This window comes from Bos grunniens, chromosome 9 (assembly GCF_055505025.1).
Source record: "Bos grunniens cultivar Pamir isolate PY7600 chromosome 9, Bosgru_T2T1.0, whole genome shotgun sequence".
Classification (NCBI taxonomy): domain Eukaryota; kingdom Metazoa; phylum Chordata; class Mammalia; order Artiodactyla; family Bovidae; genus Bos; species Bos grunniens.
In genome coordinates, this window is record NC_141173.1 from 18,321,366 (window position 1) to 18,340,200 (window position 18,835).

An 18,835-nucleotide genomic window follows, 5' to 3' on the forward strand; every position below is an offset into this window, starting at 1 on the left:
TACTTATTAGGCAATGAGGGATATCCATCATGAAACTGTTGGTTTCCAATGCAAATACTGTTTGTGTTCTTAAAAGTTTCATTACCGAGGACAAATGGGAGAATATATTAATTGGTTATCAGAGGTAGTAAATATTATAAAAAGTAAATTATTGGCTCTTGTTAACAAGTACTCTGAGACATAATGTGTTATTTTTTTGAAAAACCACACACTATTTGTCTATCTATTCTGTCTGATCTTTCTTATGTACATACATAATTGTTGTGGTTTGGTGTGAGATCATGGTGCGCTGTGAATACTGTAGGGTCAGAGGAGATCTGTCTCAGTGAGCAGCAGGTTGTCCCACTAAGCATTTCCCCTGATAAGGCATCTTCTGGGCTTCCCAGGTAGCACAGAATTCTCCTGCCAGTGCAGGAGATGCAAGAGACGAGGGTTCGATCCCTGAGTCAGGAAGATCCCCTGGAGTAGGAAATAGCAACCCACTCTAGTATTGCTTGCCTGAAAATTCCGTATGCAGAGGATCCTGGTGGGCTGCAGTCCATGGGGTCACAGAGTTGCACATGACTGAGCGACTGAGCACACGCAAGAAGGCACAGGGTGTCTTCTGCAGATGAGAACATTATTCTGTAGGGAACCACAAATATGACCAGAGACAGAAGTGCCATCTGGGAGCTCATGAACAAGTGGGAAACATATAGAAGTTGGTGAATGCCGTTGTGGAAATGTCCAGAATCTGGTATGGAAACACGCAGACCTCTGCTGTGGTTGGCAGGCGTTGAGATGGAGGGCTTGGTTTCCCTTATACTTCCTGTGGCTTTTCTCCAGCCTCTTCATCAAGTTCAGCCTATACTTACATCCTTATTGGTAAATTTGGGATAGCCACATAACCTTCCAGGGTTGCTCTGAACATCAGTTGAATTAGTTCCTGAAACCACTTTGTAAAGTGAAATATGAATAAAAGATTCTCTTCTTCTCTTTGCTAGCATGAGGTTCAGACTGTGAGCCTCACTGTGTCCCACGTCAGCGTGATCCTCCCCTGGAGCCAGGCATGCCTGTAGGACACTGAGAGCCTGCTCCCTGTGTGGGGTCCACACAGGTGGGATTCTCCAGCATATGCCCTTGTCACTTTTCTGAAAGCACAGAAACACACCGGCAGAAACAGTGGTGTTCTGTTTTGTGTAATCCTGTCAACAATGCTTTCGAATTGTGCAAGGAGATCCAACCAGTCCATCCTAAAGGAAGCCAACCCTGAATATTCATTGAAAGGACTGATGCTGAAGCTCCAATACTTTGGCTATCTTATGCCAAGAACTGACTCATTAGAAAAGACCCTGATACTGGGAATGATTGAGGGCAGGAGGAGAAGGGGATGACAGAGGATGAGATGGTTGGATGGCATCACTGACTCAATGGACATGAGTTTGAGCAAGCTCTGGGAGATGGTGCAGGACAGGGAAGCCTGGTGTGCTGCGGTCCATGGGGTCGCAAAGAGTCAGACACTACTTAGTGACTGAACAACAACAATTCCTGTCATGAGAGCCATATGCGTGGTTAGAACTGTGGCCCTCAGATTTGCATTTTTGAGCACCTGGAGATGAGATGGTGTGGTTGTGACTTGCCCAGAGGCTTACCAGTGAGGAGGGTTGGGGAAGCAGAAACAAGAAAGCAGCTTTTGCCTCTCAACTTACTTGTTGGGAGAATTCGTTTTATAACTCTTCCTGAAATCATCACCCATGAAGTTAGCTTACTTTGATGGAAAATCGAATAGGTTAATGAAAAATTTAAACTTATGTTCACTTTCTTAGCAGAGAACTATTTTGAGTTCCCTGAAAGAAATATGTAATCTACCTGAAGAATTACCATAGTACCCTCTGCTCTACTTTTGTGAGGAGTAAGATGGATGTCTCGAGAAGTTATTTTATCCTTGCTTATAAGAAAACGAAAGTGTCTGTCAGCTTAAAATGACCATGCCATCTGCTGGTTGTAACGCAGAGATAGCAGCATGCAGTTAAACTGTTGCAGTCCACCATTCTGGGTACCACCACATTTGTGAATTTGCCTCATCACCTCCCTAACTTGGAGTACAGATTTTGTAGTGATAATTCACAGTCTCATCTTCGCACATTTGTGGGGGTCACAGTAGACACTTGTTAAATGAATGCCCTCTGAACTGAAGCACTCTCCTCTGGTTCAGCCTCATCAGCTTCAAATTTTACTGAAGGACGAAGGAGCAATGATTTAGATTTCAGGTATGTGGTGGGGCAGGGAGAGAATGCTGCTGTACCGTTTGTTCTTCTGCCCGTTTAACTAGTGTTCACCTGTTTCCAACTTAAAAAAAAAAATGATGGTTGGGTGAGGTCTCCTTTAATTTCCTATGTGTCAGGGCTATTTTTTATACCCCTGTGCATTCTCATCCTAATTCCTTCAGCCTCGGGCTAAAAAAGTCTTTCTTCATCAGTAAACATTGCCCTTCCGTGGGTCCTTGACTCCATCTCTCACCTGCTCGCTGGCTACGCCCCCACCTGCCAGTTTTATTTTCTGTCCTAGCTGTAGCTTTTGCTTATTGGGTTTGTTTTTTTTTTTCATCTTAATCTATAATTGCTCGAGTTTCTTTTTTCCCAGTGTGTCCTGCCATGTTCACCGGTAGCTGCTCCCCTGTCAAGCTCTCCCGCCCAGGTCCTCATGAACCTTGGCCACCCTTCCCTGTGTTTGTGACTTTCCCATTCACTCTGCCGTTCACTTCACCACCCCAGCTGACCGAAAACTGCTCAGGACGTGATCGCGGGCAATTTTTTAACTGGTAATTCTGACAGATGTTTTATTAGTACTTTATTTTATCAGACTTCTCGCCTGCATGTAATTCCTCCTTGAAACTCTTCACTTGGCTTTCATGACACTGTAGTTTTTCTTCCTGTACCTCTTAAATTGTCCCTTCTCTGTCTCCCTGATGGCCGTTCTCTCCACTCAGCCCTCAGATTGACATTCCTCAGGGTCCCTCTTGGAGCTTTGTAACCATTCCTTCCAATACCACCCCCGCCGCACACTGCTGACTCCTAAAGTGTCTTTGCAGTCTAGACCTTTTCCACATCCTTTGGCTTCTGTGGCTAATTTCTAGGTGAATGTCTCAGCCTAGATTTCCTCTGGTTGCTTCCAAGTTCTCAGTGTTTCTCCTAAGCCCCTTTCCTGTCTGTATTTGGACTGTTCAGTGGGTAGCACCGTCGTCTACCCAGGCGCCTAAGTCAGAAGCACAGGATGCGTGTATTCCTGGTCCACTCCGACCTCTGCATCCGGTCCATCAGCTGGCTTCCATTGGTGCTTCTTTCCCTGCTCAGTCCCTTCCTTTCTGGTTTTCCACTGCAACTTCTTGGTTCATTTCATTCATCACCTGACATCACAGAGGCCACTCTGAACTGATCTTCAGTGTCTGATTGAGTCCTTCAGTGTGCTCTTCACAGAACCCATAGAACGATCTGTGATATGAAAAGATGATCATTTTGCTTCCCTGAGTCACACCGTTTGTTGTCCCGTTCCTGCTTCCGCTGCTGACATCAGTGTTACTGAAAATGGTTTTATAGATACATGAGTGTGCTGAAGGATGTTCACTGATTTCAATATTGTGGGTATGTTTTTGTTGTTGGTCACTCCCTCAGTTGTATCTGACTCTTTGCCACTGCATGGACTGTAGCACGCCAGACTCATTCATGTCCATTGAGTTGGTGATGCTATCTAACCATCTCATCCTCGGCTGCCCCCTTCACCTTTTGCCTTCAGGTTTTCCCAGCATCAGGGTCTTTTCCAATGAGTCAGTTCTCATCAGGTGGCCAAAGTATTGGAGCTTCAGCTTCAGCATCAGTCCTTCCAGTGCATATTCAGGACTGATTTCCCTTAGGATTGACTGCTTTGATCTCCTTGCAGTCCAAGGGACTTTCAAGAGCCTTCTTCAGCACCACAGTTTAAATGTTGTCAAGTCTTCAGTCCTCATCCTTCTTTATGCTCTTAATTCTTCACACTCGTACATGACTAATGCAAAAACCATACCTTTGACTGTACGGACCTTTGTTGGCAAACTGATGTCTCTGCTTCTTAATACGCTGTCCAGATTTGTCACAGCTTTCCTTCCAAGGAGCAAGTGTCTTCTAATTTCATGGCTGCAGTCACCACTTTTACTGATAATCATTTCACAAACAACAACCTTTTTGTGTTTATAATGACATCTCTGCCAAAGAGTTACATAAAGTTACTAAGTTAAGCTTTGAACTGCAGTATGTCTCAGCTGATTATGGTGGTTATATATATATATATATAGTTTCAAAGATCTATGACATACACACATACATACACATACATATATATATTCATACATTCACATATATGCGTTAATATATATAAACACATATAGATACATATACTTGGATAATTATAAACAAATATACATGCATATATATAAGTTGTTTATTTTTTTCTATATTAGGTTTCAGTTCAACTCAGTTCAGTCGCTCAGTCGTGCCCGACTCTTTGCGACCCCATGACTCACAGCACGCCAGGCCTCCCTGTCCGTCACCAACTCCTGGAGTTTACTCAAACTCATGTACATTGAGTCGGTGATGCCATCCAGCCATCTCATCATCTATCGTCCCCTTCTCCTCCTGCCCCCAATCCCTCCCAGCATCAGGGTCTTTTCCAGTGAGTCAGCTCTTTGCATGAGGTGGCCAAAGTATTGGAGCTTCAGCATCAATCCTTCCAAAGAATGCCCAGGACTGATCTCCTTTAGGATGGACTGGTTGGATCTCCTTGCAGTCCAAGGGACTCTCAAGAGTCTTCTCCAACACTACAGTTCAAAAGCATCGATTTTTCGACGCTCAGCTTTCTTCACAGTCCAACTCTCGCATCCATACATGACTATTGGAAAAACCATAGCCTTGAGTAGACGGACCTTTGTTGGCAAAGTAGTGTCTCTGCTTTTCAATATGCTATCTAGGTTGGTCACAACTTTCCTTCCAAGGAGTAAGCGTCTTTTAATTTCATGGCTGCAGTCACCATCTGCAGTGATTTTGGAGCCCAAAAAACTAAAGTCTATGTGTGCATATGTACATAATTTCTCCAAATTGCACTCACTCTACACATTAATACACATAATACAATTTTAAATACAATTATATAGAATGTATGAATTATGAAGTTCTTACTATCTCTTTTAAGATTTTTTTGTGGTTTGGGCTCTATGTATATGTCTGATTTAATCTCTTGCCTTATATTTTCTGTAAAAGGAACATGAAACTACTGGTGGGTTCTTATAAGTACAGTGATTTGCTTTGCCTTTTTAAGTCTGTGCATTTCACTGACCTTTCACTGACCCTTTGGTCAGTGAAATTCTCTGCTCTTCCCCCTGTTCCTCGAACTTTTAACTTGGAACTCCTGCTTATGTCTTATAAATTAGTTCTGTTACCTCTTCCAGGAGGCACTGACCTAACCTGGGTGGGATGTGCAGTGGTCTTCCTATTTTCGTAGATTCACGTGTTATTTTGCAGGTACCTGTTGGAATCTGTACTAGATGGTGACTTCCGTCCGGTTTTGTGGGCTCTCTTCTGTGTCTTTCAGGCATGGCCTTGATGAAAGATAGTGACCTGACAATATGCGGGGTTAATCACCCGTGCTTTCTCCCAGATATACAACTTTTCTATAGTCAGTCCAAGCAATTTCATTCACATTTCTCCTCCATGTAATTTTTACACTACTGCTTCTCAGATGTCTAAGAATGTATTTCATGCTTCATTTAGTGTTCTGAGTTAGAAAAGGCAGTCTCTAGTTTGAAGAAATGTTAGCCACAAAAAGATAACACTTATATTCTCTTCCGTTTCAGGAGATCCATCTTCCCAGTTGCAGGCTCAGGAACCTAAAAGTTCTGAAAATACACCAACTCTGCTGGAAGATTCTGGGTGTTATTTATCAAGTGAGCAGCAGACGCCCTCAGAGACGCCCCAGTGCTTTGGGGAGAGCCAGATCCCCACCCCCTTCTCATCGCTGCCCATTGGGAGTAGACCTTGTGCTCCCCCAGAAGAGCCTCTGACTTCTCACATGCAGTTCTTGCAACATCTGCTTGGACTGAAGAACTTGACTGAGTCAGAGTATCTGAAAACAGACTTAAGCCACTTTGAAAATGCCTCTTCCACAATATCGGATTCTGTTTTTCAGTTGCTGGATGGCTTGATTGCTTTTTACCGAGCACCCAAACTTCCTTGTTCAAGCTTTTGGATAGAAGCTATTGATACATTAGCTAGACTGATTGGTCATTGTAACTTATCTGATCATATTCTTAGAAAGTGTTCCACAAAGTTGGAAGAGTTTGAGAAGACCCTGCTTCAGGTTATTTTAAGGAACAACCATATCAATCGGGTAAGTAGTTCATTTCTTTTATGTATGAAATACCATGTCAGTGATTTGGGTGAGCACACCAAGTGGGTAGTGCCTGTTGCGGTCACTTGGCCTCATGACCCAGAGTCTCCAGTTGGACATTGCTTTGTAGCCATCTGCAGCTCTGACTTTGCCTCAACATCCAGCTTTAGCTTCTGATGTAATGGCTTTTTTCTCTGTGTAGGTGCCTGTGCTTTAAGCTTGTGCTTCTCCACTTTGTTTTTGTCATTCTGTTGCCCAGTTGTGTCTGACGCTTCGCGACCCCATGGACTGCAGCACGCCAGGCTTCGCAGTCCATCACCAACTCCTGGAGCTTGCTCAAACTCATGTCCATCGAGTCAGTGATGCCATCCAGCCATCTTATCCTCTGTCGTCCCCTTCTTTTCCCACCTTCTATCTTTCCCAGCATCAGGGTCTTTTCCAGTGAGTCAGTTCTGCACGTCAGGTGGCCAAAGAATTGGAGTTTCAGCTTCAACATCAGTCCTTCCAAAGAATACCCAGGACTGATCTCCTTTAGGATGGACTGGTTGGATCTCCTTGCAGCCCAAGGGACTCTCAAGAGTCTTCTCCAACACCACAGTTCAGAAACATCAATTCTTTGGCACTCAGCTTTCTTTATAGTCCAACTCTCACATCCATACATGACTGTATGTCTCTGCTTTTTAGTACACTGTCTAGGTTGGTCATAGCTTTCCTTCTGTGGAGCAGGTGTCTTTTAATTTCATGGCTGCAGTCACCATCTTCAGTGATTTTGGAGCCCCCCAAAATAAAGTCAGCCACTGTTTCCCCATCTATTTGCCATGAAGTGATAGGACCGGATGGTATGATCTTTGTTTTCTGAATGTTGAGTTTAAGCCAACTTTTTCACTCACCTCTTTGACTTTCATTAAGAGGCTCTTTAGTTCTTCTACAGTTTCTGCCATAAGGGTGGTGTCATCTGCATATCTGAGGTTATTGATAATTCTCCTGACAGTCTTTATTCCAGCTTGTGCTTCCTCCAGCCCAGCGTTTCTCATGATGTATTCTGTACATAAGTTAAATAAGCAGGGTGACAGTATACAGCCTTGACATACTCCTTTTCCTATTTGAAACCAGTCTGTTGTTCCATGTCCAGTTATAACTGTTGCTTCTGGACCTGCATACATATTTCTCAGGAGGCAGGTCATGTGGTCTGGTATTCCCATCTCTTTAAGAGTTTTCCATAGTTTGTTGTGATCCACACAGTCAAAGACTTTGGTGTCATCAATAAAGCAGAGTAGATGTTTTTCTGGAACTCTCTTGCTTTTGCGATAATCCAGTGGATGTTGGCAGTTTGATCTCTGATTCCTCTGCTTTTCTAAATCCAGCTTGAACATCTGGAAGTTCATGGTTCATGTACTGTTGAAGCCTGGCTTGTAGAATTTTGAGCATTAGTTTACTAGTGTGTGTGATGAGTGCAATTGTGCAGTAGTTTGAGCATTCTTTGCCATTGCCTTTCTTTGGGATTGAAATGAAAACTGACCTTTTCCAGTCCTGTGGCCACAGCTGAGTTTTCCAAATTTTCTGGCATATTGAGTGCGGCACTTTAACAGCATCATCTTTTAGGATTTGAAATAGCTCAACTGGAATTCCATCACCTCCACCAGCTTTGTTCATAGTGATGCTTCCTAGTAATAGTATGGCTTTATTTTATATATATATATATATATATATATTTTTTTTTTTTTTTTGCTTCCCTTGTTTATTTTAAATGGGTTTCAAAGGTTGACTCAGGGATTCTTTTATTGCAAGTAACATTTCAGGTAACCTGAAATTGTTTTGTTGCTTGGCTCTTGAGACATAATAGAGAGCTTCTTTTTTGCATAACTTTGCTATCTTCCTCAATATCTGGTCCTTTGTTTGTAAATGCCTTCACATTTTAATCCTTTATAGTTGACTACTAAAAATATCAAAGAGGAGACCAAGAGGTCCATCTGACTTATTTTTGATATTTAACTGGGTAAAAGGCTCACAGGGTTGTTGGACCTTGTTTTTGTTGACAGCTCTCTGTCCCGTGTTTGTTCCCTTGTCACCATCTAATGCTCAGGGTTTTTGTACAACATAGCACTTACCTGAATTTTGCAAACTCTGACATAGTTGAACTCATAATCCAGTTTGTTGCACATCCATCTGTTCTTTTCCTCTCTATTAAGGTGTTAATTTGATCAATATTATAGAAAACTTTACAATTTAGCTTTTGACATTTTGAAAGGTACTGCATTGGAAGGACTGGTGCTAAAGCTGAAACTCGAATACTTTGGCTATCTCATGTGAAGAGTTGACTCATTGGAAAAGACTGATGCTGGGAGGGATTGGGCGCAGGAGGTGAAGGGGACAATAGAGGATGAGATGGCTGGATGGCATCACCAACTCGTTGGACATGAGTTTGAGTGAACTCCTGGAGATGGTGATGGACAGGGAGGCCTGGCGTGCTGTAATTCATGGGGTCGCAAAGAGTTGGACACGACTGTGCGACTGAACTGAACTGAACTGAACTGTTCTGTCTGGGAAGTGGAAATTTCTTTTTCTACCTCATATGGTCAGTCAGAAACTAAGTATCAGATTATTCATGGTATATATCTGTGATGAATAATTTGTTTCTTAGTTATGGATAAATACCTCAGATACTTAATATTCCTTAATTTTTTTTTTGTATCTTTTTGCTTTGTTCTTTTAATACTACTTTAAACAGGTTTTATGTGACTTGGACTCTTCCAGATACTGGCATTCATATTCCTTATCAGTTACCAGATGATGCAAATATTTTTTCAGCCTAGTTTTTCTCTTAAGGATCGGCCCACACAGGAGTAGTTTTGGGAACTGTATGTATAGAGGAAGCTTATCATGGTATAGTTTGGTCTCTGTGTTTTTATACCATTTATCATGACACACGTCCTTGAAGAATGGGTGAATGCATGGTTTTGTTGTTTAGCCAATATGTCATTGTTATCTTAGTCTTGTGTCTGTCCGGGGAGTTAACTTGGGTTGCACTGTCCTCTACTTGTAAATGCCTCTACTTTACTTGGAAAGGTAATTGTTGCCATTTAGAGAAAGTAGGATCATAAAATTGCTCACTGCATTCACAATTAGGATGATGGTTCATAAGTAAGTTTTAATGACATTATCTCTGAGGATTTTTTTTTCTCCCCAGCAAAAGCACTTTAGATTAAGTCATTCAAACTTTTGTAATTGTTGCTACCATCATCATCATTATTACCATTGTCATCTTCTTCCAGATATGTTCATAAGGCTTCTTTAGTAGAAAAATTGACTAACAATTACTCTTTATAAATGCTTTTATATATTTTTTTAGGTTTCTTTGACTAATAAACAGAATCTCAAAAAAGAATATATTCTGAAATGAAATACAGGATGGCTCCTTTCATTGTAATTTTTATGATACTATTCTTGATTTATTAAAACAAAATACCATAGTTCAGAGAAAGAAGATACTTTGGAAAAAACCTGTTTCCATAGTTTGGAAGTGCCTAATTAATTATATTTCTTAAAAATCATGATTTGTAATATTGATTTTATTAAACCTATTTTTGTGTGATGTATAAGAGAGGGTGTGGTATGAATACTTTAATATTCTGACTAAGGAATTCATGTATTTATAATTCATGTAGAGCCAGGTTATAAATAAAATATTCAGCAACATGTTTTCAGTACATTCAATGGTAAAATTTTTCTGACCACAACTTAGTGTTTCTTGAATGATATCAGTAAGAACTTGGCTTTGAAACTTAGTTTTTTCTTTAATAATATTAGTAAGAACTTATTATGTTTCAGAATTTTGAGGCATCATGGTGAATATTAGTTATATCAGGATTGTGTGTGTGTGTGTGTGTGTGTGTATATATATATATGTGCACAATATATATACATATATATGTTCAAGAAAGAGGAGACTGGAATGAGATATCTTGGAGATTGTTTGGAATAATTCCCTGATAGTAGCTTGGTTAAAATTTATTAATAAATGTAAGGTAAGATATTTGATTCATGACTTTTTTTAGATTTGGATAAATCTGATTTATTTTTGTGCTTTTTTTAATGTAACTTTGCATTAGGTTTATTTAATAGCATTTTTCTAAGGAATTATTGTCGTAGTTTCATATCTGTCCTGTATTTTTAGGATAACCAGTCGTGGGACTTGCAGGTATAATCTACACTGCCATTTGACAGGGATCAAAGATATCCGGCGTGAAACCAGGTCACCTACAGAGGTCTGCACTGCTCTTGCTCTCGGGGTCCTGGGAAGCAGTCTTGACTTAACTTGGGTTGAGCTGTCCTCTACTTACAGGCTCCAGTATGGCTCTTTCCTCATTCGCCTGTGTGTTTGCTTGGGGTCAGGAACATTTCCCTTTGAGTTATTTAATGCCCTTTGTTTGATAGCCTGACCTTTCCTATATTTCTAGACATCAAAAGGTGTTAATTTCTGTGATTAGAAATGGCATAAACTAATCCTAGTGTTGTACACTCTTTCTTCAGAGGCCAGGATATCATCATGGAAGTTTAACACTACAATGCTTACAATTGTATTTAGATTTTTCAATAGTGTCTTTGTCTTAAATTCTCATTTAGGAAAGTGAATGATGGTATGAATTTAAATACCAAAACCTATAGTTATCATTTAGCTTTTTAGATATTGAGCATATGTTGCTGAATCTTAGAGACTTAATAATGAGTTGTTTAGAAAACACATTCCTTATTTTTTTAAACCATAAAACAACTCTTGGACATATTCTTTATGAAACTGAAAAATAAAACATTGACTATAAGTAGACATCAAATTAGAGTCTTTTGTGTGTGTGGTAAGCAGAATAATGGTCCCCCAGAGATGTCTGCCTCCTAAACCATGGAGTTTATGAATATGTTATATTGATGTCATATATCTTATATGACAGTGAGGGTGGGGCTGGGGGATTAAGGTTGCTATCAGCTGACCTTAGTGTGAGATTAACCTGGATTACCCATGTGGGCCCAGTAGTCACAAGAGTCCTTGTTAGTGAAGGAGGGAGGCAGGAGAGGCAGCATCTAAATCCATAGAATTTTGAAAATGCTTTGCTATTTGCTGTGGAGATAAAAAAGTTGGTTTCAAACTCAACATTCAAAAAACTAAGATCATGGCCTATCACTTCATAGCAAATAGATGGGGAAACAATGGAAATGGTTACAGACTTTATTTTCTGGGGCTCCAAAATCACTGCAGATGGTGACTGCAGTCATGAAATTAAAAGACACTCCTTGGAAGAAAAACTATGATCATCCTAGACAGCATACTAAAAAGCAGAGACATTACTTTGTCAACAAAGGTCCATCTAGTTAAAGCTATGGTTTTTCCAGTAGTCATGTACGGATGTGAGAGTTGGACTATAAAGAAAGCTGAGCGCCAAAGAATTGATGCTTTTGAACTGTGGTGTTGGAGAAAACTCTTGAGAATCCCTTGGACCGCAAGGAGATCCAACCAGTCCATCCTAAGGGAAATCAGTCCTGAACATTCATTGGAAGGACTGATGCTGAAGCTGCAACTCCAATACTTTGGACACCTGATGCGAAGAACTGATTCATTAGAAAAGACCCTGGTGCTGGAAAAGATTGAAGGCAGGAAGAGAAGGGGACAGCAGAGGATGGGATGGTTGGATGGCATCACCGACTCGATAGACATGAGTTTGAGTCTAGGTGTTGGTGATGGACAGAAAAGCCTGGCATGCTGCATTTCATGGGGTGACAGAGACTTGGACAAGACTGAGCGACTGAATTGAAGTGACCTGTGGAGATGAAAGAGGGGACCATAGGCCAAGAAATGCAGGCTGGAAAAAGGAAGTGTGGACTGACCACCGCAAGGAGTGCAAGCCTGCTGGCCTCTTCACTTTGGCCCAGTGAGATCCCTTCAGACTTCTGACCCCCAGAACTGTAATGGAATAAATTTGTGTTTTTTAAGCCACTAAGTTTATGGCAGATTCATACAACAGAAACAGAAAAAAATACACACTGTGTTTACCATTTTTATAGTGTTTTCATATCCATTCAGTTCAGTTCAGTTGCTCAGTCGTGTCAGATTCTTTGCGACCCCATGGACCACAGTACACCAGGCTTCCCTGTCCATTGCCAACTCCTGGAGTTTACTCAAACTCATGTCCATCGAGCCGGTGATTCCATCCAGCCATCTCATCCTCTGTCATCCCCTTCTCCTCCCGCCTTCACTCTTTCCCAGCATCAGGCTCTCTTCGAATGAGTGAGTTTTTCGCATCAGGTGGCCAAAGTATTACCTCATAATATGTTCATATGGTAACTCTGTGAGATAGTCATGGTTGCCATTCTTATTTCCATTTGATAGACCGGAAGAATAAGGCTCAGAGAGTTTTGCCCGAGGCCACACAGCTAGTCCAGGAGCTGTGAACACTGGCCCTCGTGACAGGCTCGTGCGTGGCCGTGCCCTCTCCATGTTCAGTCCTTAGAACCCTCACGTCAGGAAGCCGACCAGATTCCAGGGTGTCTGCCGCTTCACCTGCAGAGTCTTCTGCCCCCGGCTGGTGGGGTTCTCACGCTCATCCCTTCCCGTCAGAGTCCAGACTCCTCTGAGCCCCCTCCTCTGATCGCCCCCATCCCCGCCTCACCACTGTCAGGAACCTTAACAAGGGCTGGAATCCCCTGCACCTGTAGGAAGCCCGCCCAGCCTCCTTGGCCTCTCCCGTCTCCAGTCCACCCTGAACCCTCTTCCCTGGGCCGGACAGAGCTGTGTGCGGTTGTACAAGGCCTTGCTGCTCTGTCCCTGACCCAGTGCTGCAGGGCCTGCTGAGCCTTCTGCTCTCTTGCTGTTCCCCCTGGCCTTCCAGATGGAGCATGGGTTCACAGAGAAGCCTTCCCTCGTTCCCTGCCTCTGTCTCCCTTTCCTCTTGTTGATGAAGTCTCCCCATGAGTTCACTGCCTGCACACTCTGCAGGAGCTCCTGAGTGTGTTCGTCCTCCCGCAGAATCCTGTCTCCGGGCCTCAGGGCAGCCTGTCCTCTCTCCTTGTCCCTGTTGCTCTGTGTGCCGTCTGCTGGCAAGTTGGGGGGTCTGGTTATAGTTGGGGTGGGTGGAGAGTTTAGGCTTCTCACTGGCCTTTGCTCCCCTGGTGGGCCAAGCCACAGTTTTTTCCTCCAGTATTGGCAGCTTTAGGGAGATTATCTTTTAAAGCTTTCCATCTTGCTAGGATGCCCCTTTTCCATCCTTTGGCTGGGGGAGCAGTCTTTTATTGTTGTTGTTGATTTTGTCTGTGCCCATTGGCATTTCCAGGTTGTTGGCTTTTTTTCCAGCTCCAAATCTGGGATAAACAAGACAAAAAGGAAACCGGATCTATTGTTTGTTTTTGAAGGCACTTCCATACCGTTGTCCATAGTGGCTGTACCAATTTACATTCTCACCAATAGTGTAAGAGAGTTCCCTTTTATCTATACCCTCTCAGTCCCACTATCGGGCATATATTCAGAGAAAACCATAATTTAAAAAGATACATGTACCCCAGTGTTCCTAGCAGCACTGCTTACAATAGCCGAGACATGAAAACCACCAAAATGACCATTGGCAGACAAATGAATAAAGAAGGTGTGGAATATATATACAGTGGAATATTATTCAGCCATAAAAAATAATGAAATCATGCCATTTGCAGCAATGTGGATGAACCTAGAGATGATCATACTAAAGCAGAGAAAGACATATCATATGTTATCATTTATATTTAGAACCCAGAACAGTGGTACAAGTGAGATTATTTATGAAACAAATGGAATCACAGGATGTAGAAAACAAACTTAAGGTTATCATGGGGGAAATGGTGGAGGGGAGGAATAAACTGGGAGATTAGAACTGACATACACACAATATATATGTACAATATATAAAATGACCAGCAGGTGCCTACTCTATAGTGCAGGAAACTGTATACTCAATAGTTTGTAATAACCTGCAAGGGAAAAGAATCTGTAAAAGAATATGTTTTATATATATATATATATATATATATATAACATATTATATATATATATATGTTTTATATATATATATAACTGAATTACTTTGCTATGCGCCTGAAACTAACACAACATTGTAAATCAATTACACTTCAATTAAAAAAAAAAAAACGTAAGGAATAACCAAAAAAAAAGAAATGAGAGAACTCACCACCTAGTCCTTCCTTTGGGCCTAAGGTTCACAGCCTGTCTGCCTGTAAGTCTTCTTGGGTGTGTTTTAAATACAATGCCCAGGGTTTTTAGCTGTACTTAGTGAGAGGATGAGAGATACACAAGTCCGCTTCCCAGAAGTGGAAACCCGCGCCTGTGTTTTTAAAACGCACACCATCGCGCGTTACAAGGACCAGGAGCTAGCCCTGCTGCCGTCACCCAGCCCTCCAGCCCCCTGAGACACCACAGCCAGATCTGTACTCCTGTTTGGCCACCACTTAGACCTGTGCTTTTACATAAAAGGCTTGTGCTGCTGTTTCTCAGGTTATTTTCTTTTTTTATCTATTCACTTTGTATCATAGAAGACAAAAATTTATGTCTTATGGCTGCCCTCTTCCAGTCATAGTTTTATCATAAGTTGTGGTTAAACCAATATTACATATTACATATGCATATTATATAAATATGTAAATTTTTAGCACTGGGACATCCTTTTTCATTTCCTTCGTGTACAACTTTTTATTTTTTCTTAGGATTTTTTTTTCCACTTGCTTACCTATAATTGATGCCTCTTTCAGGTACGTTGACAAGGTTGTAAACATCCTCTCAATATGGCCAAACAAATTAAGTCATTTATCAGTTCCACCTTTTATTTACTTATTTTTAAGGCCCTCCGTCTTCCTCTTCTAATCTGGGCTGAGCTTTCTGTGTCTCTGCCCAGCTTACTCCACAGGGGCTTCTTTTAATCACCACCCTGGGAATTCTCTTTGCTGCTTTCTTATGCTGTATCTCAGAGTCTCTAGGTCTCATATATTCCTTTTCTTAATTTATAACTTCATTTAGGTGATGCACATTCTTTGAGCTCACTTAGAACGGATACCTGGGATGTAAACTTTAAAAATATTTGTTTACTTAAAATATTTTTATCCCAACTTTAAATTTTATTGGTGGATTAGGATAGATTTTTCTGGTTGGAAAAAATCATTTTTTTTCCATAGAATGTGAAACACCTTTATACTTACTTCTGAATTCTAGTGTTGCTGTTGAGATTTCCAGTGTAATTCAATTGTGATTCCTTGCATGTGGCCTTTCTCCTATGCTCACACACCCAGAGAAGCACTTAGGATCCTTTTTGTTCTTATTATTTTGTAGCCACAGGCTTCCCATTTGGATCAGTAAAGAATCTGATCCAAGAATTTGGATCGGTAAAGATTCTGTGTGCCAAGCAGGAGACACAGGTTTGATCCCTGGGCCCGGAAGATCCCCGAGGAAGAAAATGGCAACCCATCCCAGTATTCTTGCCTGGGAAATTCCACGGACAGAGAAGTCTGGCAGGCTCCAGTCCATGGGGTCGCAAAGAGTCAGACATAGGGACTAAACAACAACCCCAACCACTGGCTGGTGTAGCTCAGTGTAGGTCTTTTGAAATTCTTTTTCTTGAGTCCTTGGTGGGTCTTTGAATCAGGGATTTCGTCTTTCAGTTATGAAAAAGTTTTTGAACAGTTTTTCTCACATATTTTTGTCTTTTTTCTCCTCTGTATCCTTTTTTTATTGGAACAGTTCTTGGTCTAATCCTCTAGATTTCTTTTTTACTTGGATTGTTCATTTTATTTTTGTTTTTCCTAGGAGATTTCTTTCCTCAGCTTTTCTTTTAGCCAATCAATTGAAGTTATATTTCTACTCAAAAATTATTAGTTTCTATGACTGTTTTCTTAATTGTTCCTTCTTATAGCTCCCAGTTCTTATTTTATATATGATAATATGTAAAATATTTATATTTTCCTTGTGCCCTGCTTTGCCTCTATTTTCTTCTGGTCTTGGTTTCCCCATCTGCATTGATCACTGTTTTTCCTAGTTGAGACTTTCCAGCACCTTGAAGCATAATAACCTGGAAAGATGGGCAGATTTAGGGGGCCACCTGACAGATAACTTGGGGGAAGTGTGCATGCTGCTTGCAGGAGCACTGAGGCAGGGGGCAGCTTGGAGAGCCCTGGAGCTGCTTCAGCTTGCAGGGTTTGGTTGGGAAGGAGTGGAGCTTAGCGAGACATGACGTAATATGATGGAGAAGGTCAAGCAATGATGGTTCTTGCGTGTTTTGTTAAATACTTGAGGTTCTTCTATAAGCCTGAGGTCTCGAGGTGTACAGTTTAAAATGCATGCACAATTTTGTCTGTAGGAGCATGTATTCTTGTTCCTAGGAAGGCACCCATCATTTTCATGTTACCCCATTTCATGTTACCCCATTTTAGTGTGATCCCCAAAGTAAAGGTCACCTGGGAAGCCATTGAGATTGATTTGCACAGCCCACACAAATAAATACGCTTTCCTCCACATTCTACCCCTTTTCAAAACATGGCTCAAATCTCACTTCACTGATAAATTCTTTATCAATTTGATCCTGAAATGGGCTCCTCTTTGGAACTCCTATAGCAGTTATTGTCTGTGTAATTCACTGTTCAGTTTGCCGTATGCTGTCTCATTTTAGCTTATCTAGTGTGGCTCAGTTTTTTAAAATATTTTATTAGACCTGTCAGATATTTGTATTGCAGGCACGAGTAGCTGAAGTTAGCATCCCCCAGATTTTGTTTACTAACCCTGACCTTCAAGAGGTAATATGTCGGGTTCCACATCTATGAAAGGAAGACAGTAAATGTGGTTTCCTCATAGGAGTGTTGGTAATTTTCAGTGAATAGATGCACATGAAGTGCTTATTAGCATGATACCTGGTACCATGTAGTCTCCTGAGGAAGGGGCCCTATTCCTAATGCAATGCTGAGCTCATCTTAAGAGCAGAAGGAAGTATCTTTTTGAATTGAAGAAGACAATGAAAACAAATTACAGGTTAAACTTTATATACCCCCATGCATACAAGTACCATCTTCTGTCTTTTGATCAAATTTTTTTGTGTTTAAAGCCTAGTCATGTGGATGGCCCTAGAGTCTGTCATCCAGAGTGAAAGTCAGAAAGAGAAAGACAAATATCATATATGAATGCATAGATATGGAATCAAGGAAAAGGGCCCAGGTGAACTTATTTGCAGGGCAGGAATAGAGGCACAGGCATGGAGAACGGGCTTGTGGCCATAGTGGGGGAAGGAGAGGGTGAGCTGAACTGGGAGAGTAGCACTGACATACGTACACTTCCGGGTGTAAAGCGGATCCAGTGGCCCGCTGCTGCATAGCAGGGGAGCTCAGCTCAGCGCTCTGTGATGACCTAGATGGGTGGGCTGCGGGGAGTAGGATGCTCAAGAGGGAGGGGATGTATGTATACATACAGGTGATTCCCTTTGTTGTACAGCAGAAACTAACACAACATCGTAAAGCAATTCTACTTCAACAATAAAAACATAAATGAATAAAGTAAAACCTTTCTGAGCATTAGCTCTGTCTAACTGATGTTGAAGCACCTCCACGAAGCAGGCAGAGGGGCATCATCTCGTGGTGTCACTAAAATCACTTTCAACAACCACAGCCTCCCACTAGCTGATAAGCTTACCAGCAGGTTTCATGGATTTTTCTATTTTAATTATAGAAAATCTGTGTTAATTAGTAATAACTATTCAACGGTCATGCTTTCACTTTCTGCACCCATCCCCTCCTGCTGAGCTGTGTTATGTCCCCGCTGTGGAGTGTGGTAGCTGTTGATTCCCCCAGACTGTCATTTTTGCCTAGATCCCCGATGCCATGGCCTTCAGTCATTTATAGACAAATCTGAAGACATGTCTTATGAAATCAGATGTCTTTTTTCACCAGTATGTGTTTCCTAGTTGTGTCTTAAAGCTCAGTCATGCCACAATCATATCACTTGGTAAAACATATTAATTTTTTAATCCATTGTGTTCAGGTAGCAGTATTTGTTTTACCTTTGCCTGCTGACTTAGGGCATCCCTGTAGTAATGACACAGACTTTTACTCCTGCACTGACTTTCCAGAAAGCTTTGCCTTCCGTTTTTGTTACAGGTCTTCATCAGTTTCTTGAAGTTCGCTACGTGGATTTTTAATAGTACCCGCAATCTGCTTTGTTTTAGGATACTCCTGGGAAACAGAAGTTGTGTCTGAGGCTAAGGCTCCATGCCTCATTGCATCCTTGTGCAGGGTTGTGTTAAAAAAAAAAAAAAATCTGGGCTAATATTCCTGTAGTTGTACTTAATTTAATAGGCATTTACTGAAACGAGTTTAACATAAACTAAAATCTTGATACTCATTTGATCACTGCATAAATCAGACATTCTTTGGA

General features: G+C 41.4%; 1 protein-coding gene across 2 annotated transcripts in view; it reads left to right on the top strand.

The window, feature by feature from the left end:
- MEI4 (meiotic double-stranded break formation protein 4) overlaps positions 1-18,835 on the top strand; it is a 251,927-nt gene that overhangs the window by 76,963 nt on the left and 156,129 nt on the right. For both annotated transcript variants that reach the window (XM_086316889.1, XM_086316888.1), the window contains exon 3: positions 5,861-6,393. In XM_086316889.1, coding sequence (XP_086173015.1) covers positions 5,861-6,393 — 533 coding nt within the window. The remainder of the gene's footprint in view (positions 1-5,860; positions 6,394-18,835) is intronic.